Raw genomic sequence first — 21710 nt, 5'->3', positions numbered from 1 at the left:
AGGTGTAGGATGGCTACTGACGGGAACCTGAGGGTGTAAGATGGCTACTAACAAGACGTTGAAGGGTGTAAGACTGCTAGTGACAGTGGGATGAGGGTGAATGATGGCTAATGACGGGAAACTGAGGGTGTAGGATAGCTAGTGACGGGGGGCAGAGGGTGTATGATGGCTAGTGACGGGGAGCTGAGGGTGTATGATGGCTAGTGACGGGGGGCTGAGGGTGTATGATGGCTAGTGACGGGGGGCAGAGAGTGTATGATGGCTAGTGACGGGGAGCTGAGGGTGTATGATGGCTAGTGACGGGGGGCTGAGGGTGTATGATGGCTAGTGACGGGGGGCTGAGGGTGTATGATGGCTAATGACGGGAAACTGAGGGTGTATGATGGCTAACGACGGGGGGCTGAGGGTGTATGATGGCTAGTGACGGGGGGCTGAGGGTGTAGGATAGCTAGTGACGGGGGGCAGAGGGTGTATGATGGCTAGTGACGGGGAGCTGAGGGTGTATGATGGCTAGTGACGGGGGGCTGAGGGTGTATGATGGCTAGTGACGGGGGGCTGAGGGTGTATGATGGCTAATGACGGGGAGCTGAGGGTGTATGATGGCTAATGACGGGGAGCTGAGGGTGTATGATGGCTAGTGACGGGGGGCTGAGGGTGTATGATGGCTAGTGACGGGGGGCTGAGGGTGTATGATGGCTAGTGACGGGGGGCTGAGGGTGTGTGATGGCTAATGACGGGGGGCTGAGGGTGTATGATGGCTAATAACGGGGAGCTGAGGGTGTATGATGGCTAATGACGGGGGGCTGAGGGTGTATGATGGCTAGTGACGGGGGGCTGAGGGTGTATGATGGCTAGTGACGGGGGGCTGAGGGTGTATGATGGCTAGTGACGGGGGGCTGAGGGTGTAGGATAGCTAGTGACGGGGGCTGAGGGTGAATGATGGCTAATGACGGGGGGCTGAGGGTGAATGATTGCTAGTGACGGGGGGCTGAGGGTGTAGGATAGCTAGTGACGGGGGCTGAGGGTGTATGATGGCTAGTGACGGGGGGCTGAGGGTGTAGGATGGCTAGTGACGGGGGCTGAGGGTGTAGGATGGCTAGTGACGGGAGGCTGAGTGTGTAGGATAGCTAGTGACGGGGAGCTGAGGGTGTAGGATGGCTAGTGACGGGGGGCTGAGTGTGTAGGATAGCTAGTGACGGGGGCTGAGGGTGTATGATGGCTAGTGACGGGGGGCTGAGGGTGTAGGATGGCTAGTGACGGGGGGCTGAGGGTGTAGGATAGCTAGTGACGGGGGGCTGAGGGTGTAGGATAGCTAGTGACGGGGAGCTGAGGGTGAATGATGGCTAGTGACGGGGGGCTGAGTGTGTAGGATGGCTAGTGACGGGGAGCTGAGGGTGTAGGATGGCTAGTGACGGGAGGCTGAGTGTGTAGGATATCTAGTAACGGGGAGCTGAGGGTGTAGGATGGCAAGTGACGGGGGGCTGAGTGTGTAGGATGGCTAGTGACGGGGAGCTGAGGGTGTATGATGGCTAGTGACGGGGGCTGAGGGTGTAGGATGGCTAGTGACGGGGGGCTGAGGGTGTAGGATAGCTAGTGACGGGGGGCTGAGGGTGTAGGATAGCTAGTGACGGGGGGCTGAGGGTGAATGATGGCTAGTGACGGGGGGCTGAGTGTGTAGGATGGCTAGTGACGGGGAGCTGAGGGTGTAGGATGGCTAGTGACGGGGGGCTGAGTGTGTAGGATAGCTAGTGACGGGGAGCTGAGGGTGTAGGATGGCTAGTGACGGGGGGCTGAGTGTGTAGGATGGCTAGTGACGGGGAGCTGAGGGTGTATGATGGCTAGTGACGGGGGCTGAGGGTGTAGGATGGCTAGTGACGGGAAACTGAGGGTGTAGGATGGCTAGTGACGGGGGGCTGAGTGTGTAGAATGGCTAGTGACGGGGGCTTAGGGTGTAGGATGGCTAGTGACGGGGAGCTGAGTGTGTAGGATGGCTAGTGACGGGGAGCTGAGGGTGTAGGATGGCTAGTGACGGGGGGCTGAGTGTGTAGGATGGCTAGTGACGGGGGGCTGAGGGTGTAGGATGGCTAGTGATGGGGGGCTGAGTGTGTAGAATGGCTAGTGACGGGTGGCTGAGGGTGTAGGATGGCTAGTGACGGGGAGCTGAGGGTGTATGATGGCTAGTGACGGGGGGCTGAGGGTGTAGGATGGCTAGTGACGGGGAGCTGAGTGTGTAGGATGGCTAGTGACGGGGAGCTGAGGGTGTATGATGGCTAGTGACGGGGGGCTGAGGGTGTAGGATGGCTAGTGACGGGGAGCTGAGGGTGTATGATGGCTAGTGACGGGGGGCTGAGGGTGTAGGATGGCTAGTGACGGGGAGCTGAGGGTGTAGAATGGCTAGTGACGGGAGGCTGAGTGTGTAGGATAGCTAGTGACGGGAGGCTGGATGTGTAGGATGGCTAGTGACGGGAGGCTGAGTGTGTAGGATGGCTAGTGACGGGGGGCTGAGGGTGTAGGATAGCTAGTGACGGGGGGCTGAGGGTGAATGATGGCTAGTGACGGGGGGCTGAGGGTGTAGGATGGCTAGTGACGGGGAGCTGAGGGTGTAGGATGGATAGTGACGGGAGGCTGAGTGTGTAGGATGGCTAGTGACGGGAGGCTGAGTGTGTAGGATGGCTAGTGACGGGGGGCTGAGTGTGTAGGATGTCTAGTGACGGGGAGCTGAGGGTGTATGATGGCTAGTGACGGGGGCTGAGGGTGTAGGATGGCTAGTGACGGGAAACTGAGGGTGTAGGATGGCTAGTGACGGGGGGCTGAGTGTGTAGAATGGCTAGTGACGGGGAGCTGAGGGTTTAGGATGGCTAGTGACGGGGAGCTGAGTGTGTAGGATGGCTAGTGACGGGGGGCTGAGGGTGTAGGATGGCTAGTGACGGGGGGCTGAGTGTGTAGGATGGCTAGTGACGGGGGGCTGAGGGTGTAGGATGGCTAGTGACGGGGGGCTGAGTGTGTAGAATGGCTAGTGACGGGGGGGCTGAGGGTGTAGGATGGCTAGTGACGGGGAGCTGAGGGTGTATGATGGCTAGTGACGGGGGGGCTGAGGGTGTAGGATGGCTAGTGACGGGGAGCTGAGTGTGTAGGATGGCTAGTGACGGGGAGCTGAGGGTGTATGATGGCTAGTGACGGGGGGCTGAGGGTGTAGGATGGCTAGTGACGGGGAGCTGAGGGTGTATGATGGCTAGTGACGGGGGGCTGAGGGTGTAGGATGGCTAGTGACGGGGAGCTGAGGGTGTAGGATGGCTAGTGACGGGAGGCTGAGTGTGTAGGACAGCTAGTGACGGGAGGCTGGGTGTGTAGGATGGCTAGTGACGGGAGGCTGAGTGTGTAGGATGGCTAGTGACGGGGGGCTGAGGGTGTAGGATAGCTAGTGACGGGGGGCTGAGGGTGAATGATGGCTAGTGACGGGGGGCTGAGGGTGTAGGATGGCTAGTGACGGGGAGCTGAGGGTGTAGGATGGCTAGTGACGGGAGGCTGAGTGTGTAGGATGGCTAGTGACGGGAGGCTGAGTGTGTAGGATGGCTAGTGACGGGGGGCTGAGTGTGTAGGATGGCTAGTGACGGGGGGCTGAGTGTGTAGGATGGCTAGTGACGGGGGGCTGAGGGTGTAGGATGGCTAGTGACGGGGGCTGAGTGTGTAGGATAGCTAGTGACGGATAGCTGAGGGTGTAGGATGGCTAGTGACGGGGGGCTGAGGGTGTAGGATGGCTAGTGACGGGGGCTGAGAGCGCATGATTGCCAATGATGCAGGGCCTGAGGTTGTAGGATGGTTAGTAACGGGGAACTGGATGTGTAGGATGGCTAGTGACAACGAGCTGAGGGTGTAGGATGCTTAGTGACGGGGGCAGAGGGTGTAGGATGGCTAGTGACGGGGGGCTGAGGGTGTAGGATGGTTAGTGACGGGGGGCTGAGGGTGTAGGATGGTTAGTGACAGGGACTGAGGGTGTTGGATGACTTGTGACGGGGGGCTGAGGGTGTATGATGGCTAGTGACGGGGGGCTGAGGGTGTAGGATGGCTAGTGACGGGAGACTGAGGGTGTAGGATGGCTAGTGACGGGAGACAGAGGGTGTAGGATGGCTAGTGACGGGAGACTGAGGGTGTAGGATGGCTTGTGACGGGTGGCTGAGGATGTATTATGGCTAGTGATCGAAGACTGAGTACATAGTCGTTGTGGCTAAGTACTTTCTAACGATAATATATTAATCCAAACTTATCCTTTCTCTCTATATATATTCACAATTTATTCATTTGACCTCCTCCCAGAGCGATAGTAACCCAGCCGGACACTATTACCGCCCCGCCTGACGAGTACCTCCTGAGTGACAACGGTGTGGGCGCCGACAGCATCAAGAATGATGGCATCTACAGTGGCTTTATGACCAAGTTCTCCGCCGTTGGACGATACAACGTCAAGGCCGAGGTAATTAAGACCTTCACCGATCACCTGTTCATTGTTCCTGCACAATTATGTGCAGTATCCTTAAAATGCAAAATAAAATAAAATAATAATATTTGATAAAAAAATAACATTCATAACAAATGTAAACCAGCTTTCCAGCCGAAGAGGAGGCCCAAATGTAAGGATTTCCAAGTTAATGTTCCTGTTGTTAGCCCCATAGTGGAGAGAGCACGTGTTTTCACAGAAGGGTAAGCAGGAATTGAGCTCTCTTCCCACAGCTGAGCCTGCTTTGCTAGTTTCCCTGGCACACAATCAATCTATCGATTTACAACCAAGTCTCTAATTATCACAGGTGAGGTGAGGGACAAGTGTGGTATCACAGGTGAGGTGAGGGACGAGTGTGGTATCACAGGTGAGGTGCGGGGCGAGTGTGGTATCACAGGTGAGGTGAGGGACAAGTGTGGTATCACAGGTGAGGTGAGGGACGAGTGTGGTATCACAGGTGAGGTGCGGGACGAGTGTGGTATCACAGGTGAGGTGCGGGACGAGTGTGGTATCACAGGTGAGGTGAGGGACGAGTGTGGTATCACAGGTGAGGTGAGGGACGAGTGTGGTATCACAGGTGAGGTGCGGGACGAGTGTGGTATCACAGGTGAGGCGCGGGACGAGTGTGGTATCACAGGTGAGGTGCGGGACGAGTGTGGTATCACAGGTGAGGTGCGGGACGAGTGTGGTATCACAGGTGAGGTGCGGGACGAGTGTGGTATCACAGGTGAGGCGCGGGACGAGTGTGGTATCACAGGTGAGGTGCGGGACGAGTGTGGTATCACAGGTGAGGTGAGGGACGAGTGTGGTATCACAGGTGAGGTGCGGGACGAGTGTGGTATCACAGGTGAGGTGCGGGACGAGTGTGGTATCACAGGTGAGGTACGGGACGAGTGTGGTATCACAGGTGAGACGCGGGACGAGTGTGGTATCACAGGTGAGACGCGGGCCGAGTGTGGTATCACAGGTGAGGTGCGGGACGAATGTGGTATCGGTACACCTCAGCAGGAACTACCTCATGGGATAATAACGACTCATGAGAAAATCAGTTGGAGCCATGAGTAGGATTTGAAACTGCTCACTTGGTAGTGACATATCACCTCTGATACATCACGTTAATGGTATTTCATTGTGCAATGACTCGTGTTTGGTTTGTTCAGGTGACCAGTACAGGGAAAACTGTGGCCAACAATGGTGCCGCGCCAAGTGGCAGCAGTGGCAGGCGCCGACGGCGCTCCACGTCTTCGGCCAATTATGATCAAGGTGGTAAGTCTTTCTCAAGCAGCGTCACAGTATTCCTTTATCGGATCTGGCATTAAATGTCTGTGTTTTTGTAACTTTTTTTTTAAATATCAGATCATTTGATTGTAAATTTGCTAATAATATTTGTAATGCAAGTATAAATTGGTTCCAAACAACATATTTAACATATATGAGTGAATTTATGTTTGTTGATTTTATTGCAGAACCGGAGCCTTGCTGCGGCAGCGTCATGCCCCTTGATGAAGCCAACGCCTCGCCCACAGGCAACTTCTCCAGAGTGGCCACCGGGGGCGTCCTCAAGGTAACTCTTATTATTATTTACAGTAACTACTTAAATATAATGAGCTAAGTGCAGTCGGGATGAAAGCTACACTCACGGTGTCCTTTCTTACCAGTACTGTCATATGACATTATGAATCCACTCATTTTGGTGTCCACCGCCTTCTCATATACCGGGTTCCAATCATCTCCACTGTTTGCAAAAGTGAACTTTTGCGAACAGAGGTGGTTATCTATCTTGAGGTTATCTTGAGATAATTTCGGGACTTTAGTGTCCCCGCGGCCCGGTCCTCGACCAGGCCTCCACCCCCAGGAAACAGCCCGTGACAGCTGACTAACTCCCAGGTACCTATTTACTGCTAGGTAACAGGGGCATTCAGGGTGAAAGAAACTTTGCCCATTTGTTTCTGCCTCGTGCAGGAATCGAACCCGCGCCACAGAATTACGAGTCCTGCGCGCTATCCACCAGGCTATGAGGCCACCCCCCTACGAGGTGTGATTAGATCTCTTCTTGTTCTCTCTTTCTACTGATGTAGGGTTCAATGAACTTTGCCTATTATTGTATCCCAATTCACTTAATTCTGGTACCAAATATGAAGCATATATATATATATATATATATATATATATATATATATATATATATATATATATATATATATATATATATGTTCCTGTCCTCTTCAGCGGGGTCTGACAACTTGGTGAAGGAAATCCTACCTGAGCACCTAGTTCAACAGGCAGGGGTACATGATCCCAGCTTCACAGACTGCACAACCAAATGGGTTTCTCTCGCAGGACCAGCACCCCAACCACCGCCTTCTGAAGCCCATAAGCAATCCAGCTGGGATCGCCCCATTGCCGACCAAGAAGCTGCGACTTTGCTAGAAGCTGCGACAACACCACATGACACTGCCCGACTTAGAGCTGTAGCAGCTCCCCATGCAGGTGATTTCCTATTAGCAACCCCAATGTCAGCAACCGGCACCCGTCTCACACCGCAGGCCTTCCGAATTGCCGTGGCTCTCCGCCTCGCTGCCCCAATCCACACCGAATACAGGTGTATTTGCAGCTAGGCAGAGGCCGACAGATACGGACGGCATGGCTTTCTCTGCCAAAGGACAGGAGGATGGCATGCAAGACACGGCGACGTCAATGACATTATTAAGAGAAGCCTTACCACAGCCGGTTGTCCAGCAGAGAGAGAGCCCCGTTACCTAATGTTCTGCAACTCTGATGAGCCTGTCGGTCGCCCAGACGAAATCACGGTGAACCCCTGGAAGAATGGTAGACAGTTGGTGTGGGACTACACTTGCCTTTCAACTTTAGCCAATACCTATGTTGACTTCAGTGCTACACAAGCAGGAGGAGCTGCCAATGACCGGGAAGCGGCCAAGTCATGTAAATACAGAGACCTTGAGCACCTCTACAATTTTTTCCCCATTGCCTCAGAGACACTGGGTGCCTGGGGTAAAAGTGCTGCTAGCTTTTTGAAGGAGTTGGGGTCTAAGCTAATCGAAACAACTAGAGACCCTAGAGCTGCCAGTTTTCTTTTTCAGCGCCTTAGTGTGGCCATCCAGAGAGGAAATGCTCACTGCATCCATGGTTCCTGCCGCCATCTGTGGAGCTGGAGGAGCTATTCAACTTGTGACAAGCAGCCTTGTACCCTGCATGTAATCAATATTGTAACTTTTTTTTGTGTAATGACATTTTCAAATAAAGTTAGATAAATATACACACATACCAAAAGAATAGGGGTGGTAGGAGAAGAAAATATCAAAGTGTTCAGTGAGGATCCACAAGGTCTTCTCTGAGTAGTCTATATTTTCTTCTCCGAGGCTATGGATCCCTACACTTGCACTAGAGGTGGTACCCCTTCTAGGTAAAAAATAAATAAATATATATATATATATATATATATATATATATATATATATATATATATATATATATATATATATATGCGAACAAGCCTGAATGGTCCCCAGGACAATATGCAACTGAAAACTCACACCCCAGAAGTGACTCGAACCCATACTCCCAGATGCCACGCAACTGGTATGTACAAGACGCCTTAATCCACTTGACCATCACGACCGGACATAATGAGGTGATAGCCGAGGCTATTTGAACCACCCCACCGCCGGCACTCGGATAGTAATCTTGGGCATAGCATTTTACCAAATCACCTCATTCTTTGGGGCACACGTGAGGAACACAAATGCGAACAAGCCTGAATGGTCCCCAGGACAATATGCAACTGAAAACTCACACCCCAGAAGTGACTCGAACCCATACTCCCAGATGCCACGCAACTGGTATGTACAAGACGCCTTAATCCACTTGACCATCACGACCGGACATAATGAGGTGATAGCCGAGGCTATTTGAACCACCCCACCGCCGGCACTATGTATATATATATATATATATATATATACATATATATATATATATATATATATATATATATATATATATATATATATATATATATATATATATATATATACACATGTATATATCTTTATTTTTTTACTTCTTTGTTTCACAAGGAGTGGGTTTTATTGTAGTGCCGCATACTCTAGTACTGAGGTCTTCTTCCTTCTGTCACTATCTCATAATATATCATTTGTGGCGTTATAAGGAACTTTTTCAGAGCCAGGGCAGTTAACAAGTGGAATGCATTAAGAATTGATGTGGTAGAGGAAGACTCCATATTCAGTTTCAAATATAGATATGACAGAGCCCAATAGGCTCAAGAACCTGTACGCCAGTTGATTGACAGTTGAGAGACGGGACCAAATAGCTGAACCGCAAGCATGACTAGGCATGTACACATTACACGCACTGAGCTGAACTTACCCAGATGTGCTTGCAAGGGTCAAGCTTGTCGAGAGGTGCTTGCAAGGGTCAAGATTGTCGAGATGTGCTTGCAAGGGTCAAGCTTGTCGAGATGTGCTTGCAAGGGTCAAGCTTGTCGAGATGTGCTTGCAAGGGTCAAGCTTGTCGAGATGTGCTTGCAAGGGTCAAGCTTGTCGAGATGTGCTTGCAAGGGTCAAGCTTGTTGAGAGGTGCTTGCAAGGGTCAAGCTTGTCGAGATGTGCTTGCAAGGGTCAAGCTTGTCGAGATGTGCTTGCAAGGGTCAAGCTTATCGAGAGGTGCTTGCAAGGGTCAAAATCATCTGCTTGACTCCACCTTCCCTTTTATTGCTCATTTTAATGAATTCCCAATACTTTTTGTTATCAAACCTGCTTTTAAAACTGTGAACTGTGAAAACTTGGCAAACTGTTTGCCAAGTAAACCTTGACAATATTTATAATAACTTAGTTCTTCAATAATTCTTTGTCGGTCATCTATGGTCTCAGTCTTCCACTTATACTCCAGAACATGTCGTCTCTATTTACTATGTCAGTTGTTAAAATAATCTATCTTAGTACAGAGCAATTCAAATGTTCACAAAAAGGTCTCATTGTCTCTCACTTCTAAAATTTTACCTACTAATTAATATTTTTTCTACAAGGTAACAGAAATACCTGCAGCTGGGACTGATGGCATTTCACCAGTCAAGGTGGATGATCTGCAAGTCATATCCATTACAATGTTCTCCGAGAGTCTGGGAGCCAACACCATCACACTCTCCTGGACTGCTCCTGGGGATGACCTGGATTCTGGAATAGGTATTAATCTTTCATCTTTAAACAGTATTTACATCATCCCTATGCTTAAAATTATCAGTAATATGAAAGGAAAAAAGAGGACAGGGCTCTCAGAAGCAGCCCTCCATTTAACCTCTTCTTCCCAACACACTATCACTATTACACACTAATAATAATAGTAATAATAATAATAATAACAATAATAATAATAATAATAATAATAATAATAATAATTGCATATGACATATTCACTTTCATTTTGATTCAGTAAAACATATGAATAACACCTCCAAGCACCAGAAAAATAAGTTTTAAATAAGAGAATGTTCATTAGATTGAACCATAGACTGCCTGTCAAACTGAATGCCCAATAGTTACACTCGCATACATGGGCTATGCAAGTGAGACGACCCAGGTTCGAATCCTCAGGAAAATGGGAAAATTAGTAACCATTAATTCACAGATGGACTTTGAGCATGCAACAATAACGAAGACTTAGATGTTTATGGCATGGAGGACCATGTTTCAGGACCGTAAAGTTTTATTTATTTATTTACATATATACAACAAGGTACATTGGGTTTATGAGAGTACATAGCATAGATGATTTTACATTCTTGTAAAGCCGCTAGCACGCATAACGTTTCGTTAAAGAACGAAACGTTAGAGTTAAAGAAAGTCTAGAAAAATGCCTAGGAAGTAAGAGTTCTAAGTTTAAAGACAGGAATTGGTAGACATTTTCCAGTACTCTACAGTTAATTTTACACTTTAAAACGTTTATTCAACACACACACACACACACACACACACACACACACACACACACACACACACACACACACACACACACACACACAGACACACACACACACACACACACACACACACACATGTGACAAAGGCTATAGGCCCAGATGGAATCTCACCTTGGGTTTTAAAGGAAGGAGCAAAAGAACTGTGCCTACCACTCTCCATAGTGTATAACAAATCACTGGTAACAGGGGAACTGCCAGATATTTGGAAAGCAGCTAACATAGTCCCGATATACAAGAAAGGGGATAGACAGGAGGCACTGAACTACAGACCAGTGTCCATAACCTGCATACCATGCAAGCTGATGGAGAAGATTGTGCGAAAAAAACTAGTGGAGCATCTGGAGAGAAGAAACTTTGTAACACAGCATCAACATGGGTTCAGGGATGGCAGGTCCTGCCTCACAGGGTTACTTGAATTCTACAACCAGGCAACAAAAATAAGGCAAGAAAGAGAAGGGTGGGCAGACTGCATATTTTTGGATTGTCAGAAAGCCTTTGATACAGTGCCACACAAGAGGCTAGTGAGAAAGCTGGAGATGCAGGCTGGAGTGAAACGGAAGGTACTCCATTGGATAAAGGAGTACCTAAGCAACAGGAGACAACGAGTCTGTGTGAGGGGTGAGGTCTCAGACTGGCGAGACGTTACAAGTGGAGTCCCGCAGGGGTCAGTCCTTGGACCTATACAGTTTCTGGTATATGTAAATGATCTCCCAGAGGGTATAGATTCGTTCTTCTCAATGTTTGCCGACGATGCAAAAATTATGAGGAGGATTGAAACAGAGGATGATAGTAGGAGGCTACAAGATGACCTAGACAGACTAAGTGAATGGTCCAACAAATGGCTGTTGAACTTCAACCCGAGTAAATGCAAAGTAATGAAACTAGGCAGTGGAAACAGGAGGCCAGACACAGGATACAGAATAGGAGATGAAGTACTTAATGAAACAGACAGAGAGAAAGATCTAGGAGTTGATATCACACCAAACCTGTCTCCTGAAGCCCAAATAAAGAGAATAACGTCTGCGGCATATGCGAGGCTGGCTAACATCAGAACGGCGTTCAGGAACCTGTGTAAGAAATCATTAAGAATCTTGTACACCACATATGTAAGACCAATCCTGGAGTATGCGGCCCAAGCATGGAGCCCGTACCTTGTCAAGCACAAGACGAAGCTGGAAAAAGTCCAAAGGTATGCTACTAGACTAGTCCCAGAACTAAGAGGCATGAGTTATGAGGAAAGGCTGCGGGAAATGCCCCTTTCGACACTGGAAGACAGAAGAGTAAGGGGGGACATGATCACAACCTACAAAGTCCTCAGGAGAATCGACCGGGTAAACAAGGATGAACTATTCAACCCTGGCGGGACGCAAACAAGGGGACACAGGTGGAAGCTGAGTACCCAAATAAGCGACAGAGACACTAGAAAGAACTTTTTCAGTGTCAGAGTAGTTATTAAATGGAATGCACTAGGAAGTGATGTGGTGGAGGCTGACTCCATACACAGTTTCAAATATAGATATGACAGAGCCCAGTAGGCTCAGGAATCTGTACATCAGCTGATTGACGATTGAGAGGTGGGACCAAAGAGCCAGAGCTCAACCCCCGCAAACACAACTAGGTGAGTACAACTAGGTGAGTACACACACACACACACACACAGACAGACACACACACAGACACACACACACACACACACACACACACACACACACACACACACACACACACACACACACACACACACACACACACACACACACATATACACACACATACACAGACACACACATACACAAGAATGAGAGAAGATGAACCAGCAATGCTTGATTTGATATTTACCCTAAATGAGTGGGATATAAGGGAAGTCAAGATGGAAGCACCCTTGGGAATGAGTGATCACAGTGTATTGAACTTTGAGCACCTGGTAGAGCTAGGAATTATCTCCCCCAAAAAGAACTGGAAAACAAAAGGCTGGCATACTGAAATGGAAATTATGAGGAGATGAGAAGCTTCCTGAGGGAAATACCTTGGGACACAGACCTCAGAGATAAGTCTGTACAAGATATGATGGACTATGTCACCCAAAAGAGTCAGGAGGCAGTAAGCAGATACATCCCGGCCCAAAAGGAAAAATCCGAGAAGCAAAAGACGAATCCATGGTATAATAGGGCATGTATGGAAGCAAAGAAACTGAACAAAAGGGCGTAGAGGAACTTTCGGAATAACAAAACACAAGAAAGCAGAGAGAGATACCAGAGAACCAAGAATGAGTATGTCAGGGTGAGAAGAGAAGTAAAGAAAAGTTATGAAAATGATTTAGCAAACAAAGCCAAGACCGAACCAAAGCTACTCCACAGTCACATCAGAAGGAAAACAACAGTGAAAGAACAGGTAGTGAAACTTAGAACAGGCGAGGACAGGTATACAGAGAATGACAAAGAGGTGTGTGAAGAACTCAACAAGAGGGTCCAGGAGGTCTTCACAACAGAACAAGGTGAGGTCACTGTGCTAGGAGAAAGGGAAGTAAACCAGGCGGCCTTGGAAGGGTTCGAAATTACGAGAGAGGAGGTCAAGAGACACCTGCTGGATCTGGATGTTAGAAAGGCTGTTGGTCCAGACGGGATCTCACCATGGGTACTGAAAGAGTGTGCAGAGGCACTTTGCTTGCCACTCTCCATAGTGTATAGTAGGTAGTATAGTATAGTATAGTAGGAGACGGAAGACCTACCAGAAATATGGAAGACAGCGAATGTGGTACCAATATACAAAAAGGGTGACAGGCAAGAGGCACTGAACTACAGGCCAGTGTCCTTGACTTGTATACCATACAAGGTGACGGAGAAGATCGTGAGAAAAAACCTGGTATCACATCTGGAGAGAAGGGACTTCGTGACAAATCGCCAACATGGGTTCAGGGAGGGCAAATCTTGCCTGGCTGGCTTAATAAAATTCTACGACCAGGTGACAAAGATTAAGCAAGAAAGAGAGGGCTGGGCAGACTGCATTTTCTTGGTTTGTCGGAAAGCCTTTGACACAGTACCGCATAAGAGGCTGGTACATAAGCTGGAGAGACAGGCAGGTGTAGCTGGTAAGGTGCTCCAGTGGATAAGGGAGTACCAAAGCAATAAGAAGCAGAGAGTTACGGTGAGGGGTTAAACCTCCGATTGGCGTGAAGTCACCAGTGGAGACCCACAGGGCTCTGTACTCGATCCTATCTTGTTTCTGAAATATGTAAATGATCTCCCGGAGGGTATAGATTCATTTCTCTCAATGTTTGCGGACGATGCCAAAATTATGAGAAGGATTAAGACAGAAGAGTACTGTTTGAGGCTTCAAGAAGACCTAGACAAGCTGAAGGAATGGTCGAACAAATGATTGTTAGAGTTTAACCCAACCAAATGTAATGTAATGAAGATAGGTGTAGGGAGCAGGAGGCCAGATACAAGGTATCATCTGGGAGAGGAAATTCTTCAGGAGTCAGAGAAAGAAAAAGACTTGGGGGGTTGATATCACGCCAGACCTGTCTCCTGCAGCACATATCAAGCAGATAACATCAGCGGCATATGCCAGGCTGGCCAACATACGAACGGCATTCAGAAACTTGTGTAAAGAATCATTCGGAACTTTGTATACCACATATGTCAGGCCAATCCTGGAGTATGCAGCCCCAGCATGGAGTCCATATCTAGTCAAGGATAAGACTAAACTGGAAAAGGTTCAAAGGATTGCCACCAGACTAGTACCGGAGCTGAGAGGTATGAGCTACGAGGAGAGACTACGGGAATTAAACCTCACTTCGCTGGAAGACAGAAGAGTTAGGGGGGACATGATCACCACACTCAAAATTCTGAAGGGAATTGATAGAGTAGATAAAGACAGGCTATTTAACACAAGGGGCACACGCACAAGGGGACACAGGTGGAAACTGAGTACCCAAATGAGCCACAGAGATATTAGAAAGAACTTTTTTAGTGTCAGAGTGGTTGACAAATGGAATGCATTAGGAAGTGATGTGGTGGAGGCTGACTCCATACACAGTTTCAAGTGTAGATATGATAGAGCCCAATAGGCTCAGGAATCTGTACACCTGTTGATTGACGGTTGGGAGGCGGGACCAAAGAGCCAGAGCTCAACCCCCGCAAACACAATTAGGTGAGTACACACACACACACCCACACACTCAAATAATTTATCACTATCAAGTCCCCCACACATAAATTTGTTGCAAAGTTGCTTAAATTATTAAAGGTTCGGTCCGAAGAATGCTAGAAGATACTCGCATGCCTTAAATTATATTATCTGAATTTATCTGAGGACCATCTTCTATAGTGACCTTGACAGGGACAGGTAGCCAGTGGCTTGTCAAAGGCCCCTACATTACTCCTCAATTACAAAATATTCATTCATAAATGTAAATCAACAAACTCACACTGAACATAAAAACGTATTATATTTTATTTGGAAACAAATAATCTAAATAAAATTGACTCTTAAATGAATAATCTAAAGACTGAGTTAAAAGTAAGGTATATTCTTTAGTTTATGTACTGATTAGTGACTTAAATTCTACTCATAATTACAATAAAAAAATCCAAAGCAGTTAGCATTCTCTTAAAAACCGGATATTATGCAGTCCACTGCTCTTCTCACACTATATTACTCACAAATTGGTCCATATCTAACTTGCGGTACCTGTTGCACACTCATCACTCCACTCACACTCATCACACTCATCACACTCATCACTCCACTCACACTCATCACACTCATCACACTCATCACACTCATCACTCCACTCACAATAACTTAATACACTTGTTGCCTGAGAAACCTGTTTTTGTTTTTAATGTCTTCAATAAAGACTAAAGAATATATTGGTAATGTTATTCTGATTTTGAACACAAAAGGATAATATTTAGGAAAAGGAAATCACTGGGATACACATAAAAGTAGAAGACCCAAAGAATCTGTGAGTAACTGAGGAGAAAAAGCAGGAATGACACTGAGTAATGCTTGGAGTAGCAATATCAGTGGAGTGCGGTGTCTCTTGATACAATGCCTGCATGGTTTAACTTATTCCTCATTATTTCCAGCTTCTGCGTACGTGGTCCGACTGAGTCCCAACTTTCATGATTTGCTGGAAGGGTCGTTTGACCAGGCTCCGCAAGACACTCTTCTTCCCGTTACCGTGGAGGACCTTCATAGTGCTAATGTCTTCCGTGAGAGTGGCAGCAAGGTCAATATCACCTTAAAGTTCACCAGACGCATAGCTTATGACCAGCCATATTATGTGGGACTGCAGGCGCTTGACGAAACTGGAAACAAGAGGTAGAAAAATGTTCATCTTACGTTCTTAAATTGTTAACACTTCCTTCACAGATTATAAACAAATTATCTCTTTAGTTTCCTTCTCTGTCTAATGAGTCATATCCAATCCACACTGCGTGAATGTTTTGGGAATATTAATTGTGCTCAATAAGTTAATTATATATTTAATTAGCAGATAATAATAACAGAATTAATATCTGGTATACATTATAGACGGAGTTTTTCACAACCCCCCCCCCCTTCAAATACACAAGTAAATCAAAATAATATGATTAAGGCGTACCTCTGGGGTTACCCAGCACGTTCGTCCTATTCCCATTCTTCTTCAAATATTTTCCCATAAATATTATTGTGATTTCCTTGTGTATTTGAAGCGAGTGTTTGGTGGAATAATCATTTACCTTCACCAGAGGCAATATGGGTTATATGTAAAACTTCGATTGGCTACCATCGTGATGCCTTCAGACTCCTAGTATATCTAAGCGGATCTCAGGTTATACGATTCTCACCATTATCACATATTATGTGCAAAGTTCTTTGTTCCAAAGAAACTTTGGAACCATTTTTTTTACATATACCCATAAATTTGGGAGTTATAACTTTTGTGTCTAAATTTGGTGCATATTTGGATGGCTTTATTGACAATTTTTTTTTTTACAATAGACTATACTCCAGGCGCCATGCGTCTCAGATGCTATGGGAACAAAGGTGTATTAACCTTCCAATTGCCTGTATTTGCCTGATTTTGCTATTTTTCTATGACTGACCGCCCCAGCTGCTGGATCAGCACCGAAGTGTATGTAGGTGTCAGCCAGGGTGGATGACTACATGTGTAGTCCCACACCAGTTGTTTTCCCCTTTTACCAGGAGTATATTGTGATGCCATCTAGGCAAAGTGCAGGGTCATCCAGGTTTTGGTCCCCTAGGATGCGAGGTTCTCACTCTGCTGGGCACTGAGCTGAGACAATGCTCCTCTTGATATGCCTTGCATGACTAATCTCGTGATGATTAATCTCGTTGTGCCTTGCATGACAGCCCTTAGAGCTTCCATAGTGCAACCCATGCAATCCATATTGGTCTGCTTCCACCCTGTTGCAAATACAATTGTATTCAGTGTGAATTGGGGCACCAAAATGGAGAGCTACCTCTACATGAAGGGATTCTGGATCTAGACGTGTGCCTATTGCCGAAATGGGTACTGCAAGAAGGAAATCTCCTTCATGGGAAGCACACACTGCTCTGAGGCGGGTTTTCTCCTTATCTGACGTTGCAGCAGTGAGCATAGTATCAGTAATTTTTTCCACTAGTGGGTGGTCCCAGCCGGACTGTTTCAGTTTTTTTGTTAGATCTATAATGGGTTCTGGGGCTGCAAGAGCATCCTACTGATTTGAACATTCATTGAAAGCAGGATTGAGTATTCCTGCTGAATCACTCAGATGTTCTGTTAAGATATCTCTTACAAGGTCGTACGATGTATGGGAGAAGGAAAGGAAGGCTGGTAGAGCAATCTGGGAGGCTGTGCGGACACCAAGGCCGCCGAGCCTTGCAGGAAGAGTTGCTTGCTCCTATTGAGAGTCGTCCAACGGAAGGTTCAGGACTTTCTCCAGCATGGACCTCAGAAGGGTGTGATACTCATTTAATTTAGGGCTGTTGTATGATGGAGAACACCTCAGAAAGTAAGTCAACTTAGGGAGAGATAGGCATCTTGTGAGGAGGAAGAGAGCATCATGAGGCATCATTATTATCAATCCTCTCCAGCGTTCACCTCGGGTTCGAAATCCGATTTTCGGATTCCGAGCACTTTGTTAAAATTTACAAGGTAAAATAAGTGTGGGAAAGTTGGATTGCTTCTGTATAGGGAAAGACAAATATATGGAGGAATTTTGCTGGGTAAAAGCAGGGGGCTGCCTCACATGGGCAAATAGGCCCTGTGATGTTTGCATTTTGTCTTATGGTTTTAGATAACTATTGATCATTTGGGTGACTTTCTTGTACAAAATACTCAGTGCCAAAATTGACAATCTAATTAGTATGTGTTATTAATAATGTAGTTGTATGTTTCAGACTATAACATATGTAATGCTATGTCTTAAAAATAACTAAAGTCTGTTTCTTCCACAGTAAAGTGTCCAACATTGTCATGTTCACTGTCGAGGAGAAACTGGAAATGCCACAGTGGGCTCTAGATAAGATGCAGAAAATAAGAATGGATACTGCTTCATTTAAGAATCTTAAGACAAAAAGTATACCACAAACCCTCAATGAATAAGTTGCAAAGAAGATATGTGTAGTTAAGAGAGCCCATACGATACCACACTTGTTATATAGTAAATTGAGCTTCACAGAGAATAGGATGTAACTAGGGTGCCAACATAAAAGAAAAAAGAACTGAGTTGATAGTCCGGTGATCTTCAGTGTAACGTAATGGCATTTCACTTCAGCAGCGAGTCTATGTGCCTCAAATCATATGCTTACACACATATTTGAGCTAACCAACGTTAACCTAATCTAAATTATTTTGTCCTTATTCAACATAAACAAGTGCAACATTACTATGCAGTGAATGACAAGGACATAATTTATATTGTCAAGACTTGTGTTAAGTAATGGTAATGTCTTATTACAGACATAATAACATAGGATAAAAAAAACACTTATGTAAAACACTTATGTGTCAATGAATAATAGTCATTGAGATTTAAATCTCGTCCTAACCATATGCTTAGACGTTGATGATGCTAATGCACTCAGTTGAGTGCTAAAGACTTTTTGTATTTGAAATCTTTTCATAAAATACACATATACATAAATGTTTTTTTTTGTCCTTTGAATCTTATTCCTACTCCATGCTGTGTAATACTCCTCTCTGGTGGAATAATACTGTGACAAAAAATACAGGCAGGTATTATTCCTAATTATGTCATTTTATTCTTTCCTCCCCCCCCACCCCCCCCCACCAAAACTGAGTATCGAAACTACAATTTTTTACTATTCTTCTAGCAAGAAGCTACCACAACCTCAATGTGGAAATTACTTGCATTGGACCACTTCTGCTAGCATTCTTGAATTAAACAGTGTGTAACACGGGTGGGGGGGGGGGGGGGAAATCTCTGCTCTTTCTCCTTCCTTTTCCCCTTTACTCTATACTCGTATTCTGATTTAGCTTCTTCAATCAAAAGGACCCCAGAGCTAGTACTCAAGCCAAATCCCACGCCAAGTGGTCTTGAGCCGTTTTGATCGGCTAAGATTCTACAGCCTTTATGACGTGGAACTAGGTCCCTAGCAAACTCTGAAATCACCTTACGCTGCCACCACCACCAGACCATTAACACGGAGCAATAACCGAGGTTTGGATCGATTATGCTCTTAAAGAACCTTGGGGCTTGATCCCCAGTTAGTTCGAATAGGAGGGATGAATCTATGTTAAGTGTGGAAATATTAATTTAATTAACAAACAAAGAGATACTGAATTCTTAATCTGGGTTAGGCTCTGCGGCCCAATGAAAACTCGGCCTTGTGGAAACCACATGTCCAGGACAATGAATACTAGAACATGAAATGGAAATTAATAAAAAGGCAATTTACTAACTAAATGATTTATTCAAAATCTTAAACAAAATCTGAAACAAAGCACTCCCTAGCTGAACACTCCCTGACTTTAAGGCACGAGATGAACTAACTTCCTGTACCAAACTTATAGCAACTATACCTCTTTATTCGACCAGCTGATGGACGCTGAATCTATTAGGAGAGGCAGGTGGTTCACCTTCTCCAGTTGCTGACCACGACCACACTGCTCTACCTCTCTCTGCTCCACACAGAAGCCAGATGGGTATCCCTACGCTTGGCTTACTAAGTTTACTCGTAGGGTTTAAGTTGAACAACTAATCTCTGTTGTACTGAACGACCCAGATGGTTGGACTCTTTTACTGAAGGTAATTACACAGGCATCTTAGGGAAGAGCTATTTCCGATTACAAAATGGCTATTTGTCCTTTGAGAATTACTGAATGTGGAAACTCTGATGACCCGTGACCGCCAGGTCGTCAAGGTCACTCCGCGCCAAGGCCTAGTCCTGGCTCGTGACGTCACTGATGGTGACTTACTATAGTATTCTGACAATTTAGGATACTCTTGTTACTTTAAACAGAAATACTATTAAATACAATTTTAATGAAGACTAATTTCTCTAAATTACTGAATTCTGTAAAATAATTAATTATACGTTGCTTTAAGACAAAGGCGCCAGCCATTTTGTATTTCAACCGCCAATTCCCAGGGGATGCCCCGTGCTCCCAGAGTCAGGTCAACTACAACGTGACTCCAACTTCTCAAACTCTCATGTCTGAGAGAGAACATACTGGATAATTCCTACAACAACCTAGTTTGTTACAAACCCCCCCCCCCCCCCACCCGCACAAGTAACTTAGTAAACATTGTTAATTTTTTCTTCTGAAAGTAACGAGGTTTAGTATCCAAATCCCCAATAACCTCAAACTCATGCCTCAAACAAAAGCTAACCTAACTAAGAAAAATGACAATCATCAGATTGTCCAGCAACATCACAATAAACATGTTCAAATTCATCAATGTCTCGGCTGTCAACTGACAGCAATCCTCCAACATCAGGAAACATACATCCTATACTTACTGACATAGCTAAATAAAACATCCTTAATCTAACAGCAAAGACTAGCTATTAAAATTCCTTGGCTCTTTACTAGCCAGCCTCATGTGCTCCCTAGAGCCGGACACACAATGCTCAACATTAAACATAAAACTTATATCTACAGACTGAACTTTCAGTCATCCGGGAGCGTACCACTGAACTCTACTAAGTTCACATCCGTGTACTATCCACTCCCCAATCAATGTCAACCTTGACATTCTAATAAACACACCTAGTTTTTATTACATGTGTCTAAAAATATATAAAAAAAATTCTACTATAACTATATCACAGGTTTCAGCTGACTGTACAGCCAAGTGTCCGCACTCACTGTAAGAGTGTCAATGTTTTTATTGGTCCGCCTCTCCTGTGTTTAAAAATTCTGAAAAATATAGCACAACATAATTTTCCATAACCGTGTGTTCTGGGCTTAAGACAATCACACAGGGGCTTTGATTTTAATTACTGACCAATCTATAGCGTAGAATTTTCATATATCATTATACCAGGATAATATATAGAGTTTGCATATACATTTGTATATATAATATATATCTGCAAATAAATACGTTAACAAGTGACATACCTGGGAGCCCAAATGAATCACTTATCGAGGTAGGCCAAAATTCGAACTCAAGACGAAGCTCCCCAAAAAATAACTTTGCTTAGTCTGGAATAGCTTCCGAGTACCAGGAAAACGAATCAAGACTAGGTCTTCAAGAGCCAAGATTTCCACTAGGCATACTTGATCATACAACAAGGTCACTTAGCTTTTGGTTCAGAATCAATGGAAAAGTAAAATATACAGCACGTTCAAGAAGTAAGTAATTATAAAAAGAAGGCACCAAGGCAGGAGGGCCATGTAGCACCAGCAAATGCGTGGGATATTCTAAAGGTGCTAAATATCACTAAGGATGCCAATACAAAAACAAAAAGCACATAAGGCAAACGATATCAATAGTATGGGGTTCACCAAGGATTATATCGAGGGACAGGTGACAGCGAGGGACAGTCGGGAAGCAAGATGCACGCACATCCTGGAAGTCAGGACCTTCAACAAGGATATGCACGACCATAAGAGGGACAATGCAGTTTGGACAATAAAGATCACGGGGGCGCTCTATTAAGTGCTTATGAAATAAACGTGTATGTCCAATACGTAACCTCGCCAGAAACGTTTCCTGTTGCCAGTTACGGTGGAAG

The 21710-nt window shown here is 45.7% G+C and overlaps 1 protein-coding gene across 1 annotated transcript in view; it reads left to right on the top strand.

Moving 5' to 3' along the window:
* LOC123756883 (calcium-activated chloride channel regulator 1) overlaps positions 1-18649 on the top strand; it is a 125597-nt gene extending 106948 nt beyond the window's left edge. The window contains exons 15-20 of the mRNA XM_045740284.2: positions 4315-4471; positions 5656-5761; positions 5962-6059; positions 9561-9717; positions 15605-15839; positions 17961-18649. Of these exons, the coding sequence (XP_045596240.2) occupies positions 4315-4471; positions 5656-5761; positions 5962-6059; positions 9561-9717; positions 15605-15839; positions 17961-18108 (901 nt within the window). The 3' untranslated portion in view covers positions 18109-18649. The remainder of the gene's footprint in view (positions 1-4314; positions 4472-5655; positions 5762-5961; positions 6060-9560; positions 9718-15604; positions 15840-17960) is intronic.
* Positions 18650-21710: the final 3061 nt, after the last annotated feature.

The sequence above is a fragment of the Procambarus clarkii genome, chromosome 26 (genome assembly GCF_040958095.1).
Source record: "Procambarus clarkii isolate CNS0578487 chromosome 26, FALCON_Pclarkii_2.0, whole genome shotgun sequence".
Classification (NCBI taxonomy): domain Eukaryota; kingdom Metazoa; phylum Arthropoda; class Malacostraca; order Decapoda; family Cambaridae; genus Procambarus; species Procambarus clarkii.
Note: the sequence above shows the minus strand (reverse complement) of the source record. Positions and strands in the feature narration are given on the sequence as shown.